This window comes from Anoplopoma fimbria, chromosome 23, assembly GCF_027596085.1.
Source record: "Anoplopoma fimbria isolate UVic2021 breed Golden Eagle Sablefish chromosome 23, Afim_UVic_2022, whole genome shotgun sequence".
In the NCBI taxonomy this organism is placed as follows: domain Eukaryota; kingdom Metazoa; phylum Chordata; class Actinopteri; order Perciformes; family Anoplopomatidae; genus Anoplopoma; species Anoplopoma fimbria.
The window spans coordinates 3,515,431-3,522,483 of NC_072471.1; the positions used below are offsets into that span (position 1 = coordinate 3,515,431).

Below are 7,053 nucleotides of genomic sequence, written 5' to 3' on the forward strand. Positions count from 1 at the left end.
CGTCGAAAGAATTCATAAAAATATAGTATAGCATGCCGAAAAGAAATCATTAAAAGTCATAGTATAAAATGTCTAAAGAAGTCATCGTATGTCCAAAAGTCTTGCATACATATATACAGTCTGCACAATGAGTACTTTTACTTAGTGTACTTTAAGTATATTTTAAAGCCAATACTTTTTTCTTTAAGTAAAATTTTGAATGTATGACTTTTATTCTTAAGTATTTCTACACTGTGGTACTTTTGCTAAAAGTTATCAAAGAAACTTTAATCTTCTGATGATTTTAGCGACCCCGGTGGACAGAAGTGGTAGTGTTTCTGAGCACCAGATTACCTTCAGAAAACCTCTCATTTCACTGCAGCAAGGTTCTGACAGTCTTACCGCTCAGTCCTGGTCCCGGTTCTCATGTGGCTCCTTTTCCTCCAGCCAGTCCAGCAACACATCGTGGGTCTGCAGCCGCCTGGTGGTGTTGGCTCCCGATGGGGACCGGAGGAGCCTCTGCAGTGGGCTGCTGGGGGGGGCTAGAAATAGCCAACCTTCTCGCTGAAGGTCTTGGTTACTTATGAAGGTCATATAGGAGGTATCGGTACTAAATTTAGACAGTTTAATAAAAGTTCCTCGCACCACTGATTCACTCGCTCCTGGTAACTCATACAAATCCAAAAACAAAAGGGTGGATAAAAATTAGGGATGCACCGATCTCACCTGATAACTATGCCAAGGCTGATTTCAGATCTATATATGTCAATGTGTGGAAGATTTTGTTGTCATTAGGAAGGCAACACGACACTGCCAAAGAAACAAATGTGGATTGGTCACATCAGCACATAGCCCAACTGCTTAAAAAAGTTACTAATTAAAAAGGGATAGTTTTGTATGTTGTTTTTTTTGGTGTGGTTGTATAAGGCACCTATCCAGTCAGTTTATTACCGACAGTAGATGGAGTTTAGGGAAACAGACAGGAGTACCAGAACGGGAACAAAGCAAAATATATTTTGGACACCTAAAAAAATAAAAAGTCAATCAGTTTAAGTGGAGGCTATATTAAGAATATTTTACCCAATTTACCTTTCCTTTGACAGCCCTTTCAGGTGGGGAACTGAAGCAGTTCTATCCATCTATGCTCTCTCCAAAGCAACAAGACTCCTTTGACAAACTGTAATTTTACCTCGCAGAACATGGAAGTTGTTGACCTACTGTTGCCTCCATCGGTTCATCTGAGTTATTGTGTGACTTTGGTGAATTCAAACTAACCCTTTAAAACACCAGTCACACAATAACACAAACAAACAAACTCATTGAGGCAGCAGAAGACCAGAAAAATCATAAAACAAAAAATACATACAAATTGATCATCCAGTGGACTGCAGTCAAAATTTCGAGGGTGAATTCCATAAAAGTGAAGCATTCACATACAGAACACATTATTTCTTTAGTCATCAGGATTTATTGTGAGGAAAGACAAATACAGGGACTGATGAAAAGAGTGCGGATTCTTTAAGAGGTTTCATTTCTCCATATATTTTACAAATAGAAGCACAAATGTTCATAGACTCTCGACAACCTGTATAGACCTGTCTTTGAAGAGCTATAGGTAATGGAAACGAAGATCTCGCCCGTTTATCTGCAAAGAAAGAAAAATGAAAAAAGTTAAGAATGTGAACACAAACTGTTCTTTAAACCTGGATGGGAACAAGGTGAAAACTCTGGAGATACTCTAAAACCTAAAGGGACTCTAGACTATAATATCAAAGAATTTAAGGTACACACTTCTACATAAATGATCCTAACATTAGTCTTCTCTACATTGTTACCTCCTCTGTTAAAACAAGCCTCAGGTCCTGAGTTCAGCAGAGGATGAGGAGGAGATTAGTTCAGAGAGCGGAATTAGTCATGTGATGGCTTTGGGACATTTTAAAAAGATATGCATAGTTGAGAGAGAAAATATTTCAAAGGACAGAAAAGAAAATGAAGTCTCAAGGGGTCAGAAAAGTTAGTGGAGTGATGGAGGAATATAAGGAAAGAGGCCGAGTCAGTGGAAGAGTCAGAGAAAACACAGCAGACGGTGAAAAGACTTACAGAGCAGCAGCTCCAGAGATGATCTCAATGAGCTCCTTGGTGATGACGGCCTGTCTGGTACGGTTGAAGGTGAGGGTCAGCTTGTCAATCATCTCAGCTGAAGGGACGGGGAGAGAAATACGTCAGTCAATGTAGAAATGTAAAACTCTACTGTGGAAGAGGAGAATCTAATGCAGCACTGAACACAAGATGTGAAAAGTGATGATCATACTCAACATTAAATACAATTAAAAGATATTTAAAGTAACAAACTCAAACTAAGTATGGGAACAAAACTGTCTTCTTCAGTGCGCTCAAATATTTTCTACATGATGCAGTTTGTTTCAGCATAAGGCTCGTTCGAGAGGAGCTGCTCCTCGCCTGGAAAGTGGACGATATCAGCAGCAGGGGGCGTTTACAAAAAGAACAAAAAACAACAAAATACATATATATGGAAATGTGTGTATATCTGGTGGTCTTTGCAATTGATAATGAAAAACTGCGGATGCCTCGATCTCTTGAGGTTAAAGAGTTGCCAATGTGTGCATAACGTCGGAGCAAGTTGGCCACAAATCTAACCGGTATGCCTGTGAGCGATTCTGTGCAGGCCTAACGAGATCAGGATGGACATCGATTTTCTCATGATGGTATGAATCAGGTTCTGCATGCAAAAGTGTCCTTGGGAAAGTTAATCAGCTCCCCAAGGTAATCAGTGTGAGAACGAGCATTAGATCAGATCCTGGTGAGTCATTTATCATCTTGTATGGCAGCCTTTGCCATCAGTGTGTGTAAACGGGTTAAATGTTGACATTAAGTGTGTAAAGAGCCTTAAGTGGTCAGATGTGCTAAATAAATGCAAGTATATCCATTTTCTTCCTGTTAAAAAATGTTTACGAGAGATGTCACACAAGGATCTCTCAATACAGTTTCAAAGACACTTCAGCCCTTCAGATGATCGTTTTGTTTGGAGTAACATTGTAACAGTACACTCATAAAAGGAGGGAATGGAAATATGTTCTTACAGGCGTTCTTGCTGGCGCTGTCCATAGCAGTCATCCTGGCACTCTGCTCAGCGGTGGAGGACTCCTTCATGGCCAAGTAGAGGATGTTAACCAGAGCAAACTCCTGGTAGTTTCTCATCACATCAGCATCAATGTCATCATAGACGGCCATGCTCTCTGTCGGGGAGGAACACAAGACGTTCAGTATCTCTTTGTTGGGGACACCTCGAGGATCTGTGCAAAATATTTTGTTTTTAAAACAACATTACCTGCGTTAGTAACGGTCTCGTTTGAAAAAATAGGCTTCTTGTCCGTCTTGTATGAGATAACAGACCTGAGTGAGAGAAAGAGATTCATTTAAATGATCAAGACAACACTTTATTTTACCCCCGCTCATGCAACTTGAAAATGATTTTACAAAATTTCAAATAAACAAAGAAAAACTAAAAACTGAAAAGCGTACCTGAATCTGTTGAAGATGACGGAGCCCTGGTCAAACTCATATCCACAGTTGAGCAGCTCGGCGGCGACGATTGAAGCGTCTGCGAAGCTGGGGGGCTTGCGGCCGACTTCCTTACAGTTCAGAATGATGTGTTTTCCATGAGTTCTGTTCGGGAACAGTGGGCGTTAATGGTACAGTAAATCATCAACTGCTCACTTATTCTTTTATTTTTCTGATCAGACACGTCTCATGAAACTGAGATAATATTGTTTCACCCTGCTGAGAGAAGAGTTCTATAAAATAGGGTGAAAACTTGAAAAATTAGGAAAGAATGGCAATGAAAAGTATTTCATCCTCATTTTCCAAATCTCTGTATCAATGGTCCATTAATCTATCTTGGCTCAAAAGGAGTGAAGCATGCTGAACTTCCCTGCCAACAAAACCATAATCAAATTAATGCAATATAAACTTCAGCATCATAAAATGATTGCCACTATGCATGAGGCTCTTACAAACACTGACAACACGGAAGCTACAATTCATCTGATTTGCGACTTAGTTCGTTATTCTTAACCCTTTAAACCTAAAACAAGACTATAAATACCACCAAATTTCTGCCATAAATAAACAGCTGCTCAGAAAAGCCCGACACTGACCACGTGTCTTCCACTAAATGTTCTGAAGATGAACGTCTCCATTTGTACCTGTGCAGGATGCCTCTCAGCTTGTCCCCCACATTGATCACCATGACCTCCTTGCCAACGCTGGTCAGGCTGGCGATCTCGCTCTTGATGGCCTTGGCCACATTGGAGTGGATGGCGCCACAGAGACCACGGTCGGAAGTCACGCCGACGATCAAATGCTTGGCGGCCTTGTCCTCGGGCGACTTGATGTCGGCCTTCTCGTAGAGGGCTGGAGAAGAAACAATGAAAAATTAGACCCGTCTCAAAACATTTAAAAATAAAACACCAAGTGAGAGATAAGACAGGTGCACATACCCAGAGCTCCGGTGCCGTACACTCTGGCTGGCTTCAGCTGCCTCTCAGCACGAGCGTACTTGGCAGCCGCCACCATTTTCATGGACTTGGTGATTTTCTGGATGTTCTTGATGGACTTCAACCGAATGGTGACTAAAAGAAAAAGAAAAAGAAAGGATATTAATAAGCCTGACAGCGGTGGGGATTACACACAAACTGAGATTATATACAGTACCAGTCAAAAGTTTGGACACACCTTCTCATTCAACTACTTTGAAGAATGTAAAATATAAAACATATTCTGGTTTGTTGAGCATTTGTTTGTTTACCACATAATTCCATATGTGTTCCTTCATAGTTTGGATGTCTTCAATATTAATCTACAATGTAGAAAATATATATATATATATATATAATATAATACATATACATATATATAAAAGACGACATACATTTATATATATATATAAACCATTGATTGAGAAGGTGTGTCCAAACATTTGACTGGTACTGTAATTGTGATTAAAAGCACATCAAACTACATTAACCCATCTGGCAAACAGAAATAACCTTTTGTGAATCACTAAGAGAGGCTGTGCAATTCAGCATCTTCTAGCAAAGTTAATTGAGGTTATTAAATGATTTGTTCTCAAGTCTCCAGCAGTCACCTTCAACCAAAACAGACCTCACAGGGAATGATCTCGTAAACATTGTGTCTGCTGTAAAGCACTATTTTGCATGTAAAATATTGCTAAAAGTGATTCAAACCATGTTTTGCAGCCTTTAAAGCTTGTGAATACTTTACTATTTTGCACCTGGTGTGTCATCAGTGTGGGTTTATGCTCTGCAACAGGAGTATACTTACTGTCCTTCAGGGTAGCCATGTTCCTGACCTGCCCACTGTGAACACAAACACTGCAGGTGAGCTTCAGATACATGCATCATCAACAGGTAACAGCACTGCCAGCACAGCCAGAGTGTCACTAGCAAAGACTAACAGGAACTGAACCAACAAGAACACTCAATTCCACTGCTAGCTTGTGCTGCAAGTGTGCTAGCATCAGTTAGCTTAGCTATGCTGCACACTTTAGCTTTGACAGTCAGCATTTAGCTATAAATAACTCATCTTATATATAAAGACAGCTTTGCACAATGTAGTAGAAAGCATTTAAATCATTAATTAGTTAAATGTTGGCTCAAATCACAAGTTTATCCCACAATGTCAGACCATGTGAGCTAGTGAGCTAAGCTAGCCAGCTAAGCTAGCATTAGCTTCATTCATTAGGGGCCTCCACAAAAACACGTCCTTGCGTTCAATAACTGCACATATCACACACTATAATGCACACACGCACTCCTATCAAGTACTACGTGGTGTACTACAACATAATATACAAGTACAGACTGCTGTGGAAGTATTTAAACACGTTTGACTTTACCATTGTGGGGAGAACACCAACGCGCTGGTCCTGGCGAACATGGTTGCGGCTATGAAGGTCAGACTCACGGATCTGCGCATGCGCAAGATGAAGGCAAAATGGACGAGTGGTGCGTTCGGGGACTGACAGATATGTCGTTAAGATGAGAATCACGCAGAATTAAGCCTTTACAGAGAGATGAAAGAAGGATTTAAGATGTGTTTACTCAACATATATCTAATTATCTAATAATAATGATTGAGTCAATAATCTGAACTTTAAAGTGTAATTTGCATTTTGCAGTACTCTCATGTATACAGTACCAGTCAAAAGTTTGGACACACTTTCTCAGTCAATGGTTTTTCTATATATATATAACATTGTATATGTATTTTTCTATTTTTTATAGTTCTACATTGTAGATTATATTTTATCTTGTGTCCATATATATGTATATGTATATATATATATATATATATATATATATAAATATATAAAAGTTATGGATATATATATATCAATGTATGTCTTATTTTATATATATGTATATGTATTATTTGATGGTATATATTATATATATATATATATATGTATAGTCAAAAATTTGGACAATTTATATGTGTAGATATATCGTATAATATAGAATATGTATAATGTAAGTCTTTACATATATATGTATATATGAAATAAGGATTTATGATATGTTTATTCATATATATATTTATATATATATATATATAAATGTATGTCTATATATATATATGTATATATATATATATATATAGTACCAGTCAAAAGTTTGGACACACCTTCTCATTCAATGAACTTTATTTTTAGTGTAATTTTGATTACTCATTATATGCATACTATATATGTATATAGTACCATATCAAAATATTTGGACACACCTTCTCATTCATCATGTGGTAAACAAACAAATGCTCAACAAACCAGTTTTATATTTTACATTCTTCAAAGTAGTTGAATGATTGAAGGTGTCCAAACTTTTGAAGGAACACATATATATATTATGTATGTAAACAAACAAATGCTCAACAAACCAGTTTTATATTTTACATTCTTCAAAGTAGTTAATGAGAAGGTGTGTCCAAACTTTTGACTGGTACTGTATGTACAGTAAAAAATAAGTAATGTTT

The 7,053-nt window shown here is 37.9% G+C and overlaps 1 protein-coding gene across 2 annotated transcripts; it reads right to left on the reverse strand.

The window, feature by feature from the left end:
* Positions 1-1,434: 1,434 nt before the first annotated feature.
* On the reverse strand, positions 1,435-5,993 carry atp5f1c (ATP synthase F1 subunit gamma). Of its 2 annotated transcripts, XM_054624713.1 has the most exons (9): positions 5,918-5,993; positions 5,344-5,378; positions 4,500-4,631; positions 4,206-4,413; positions 3,523-3,666; positions 3,329-3,393; positions 3,081-3,236; positions 2,080-2,176; positions 1,435-1,624 (listed from the first exon to the last, which is right to left on the reverse strand). In XM_054624713.1, the coding sequence occupies exons 1-9, from the start codon at positions 5,956-5,958 to the stop codon at positions 1,621-1,623; spliced, it is 882 nt and encodes a 293-aa protein (XP_054480688.1). In that variant the 5' UTR covers positions 5,959-5,993; the 3' UTR covers positions 1,435-1,620. The 2 variants fall into 2 exon arrangements, with proteins under 2 accessions (XP_054480688.1, XP_054480690.1); XM_054624715.1 differs by lacking the exon at positions 1,435-1,624 and having other exon boundaries at positions 2,076-2,176.
* Positions 5,994-7,053: the final 1,060 nt, after the last annotated feature.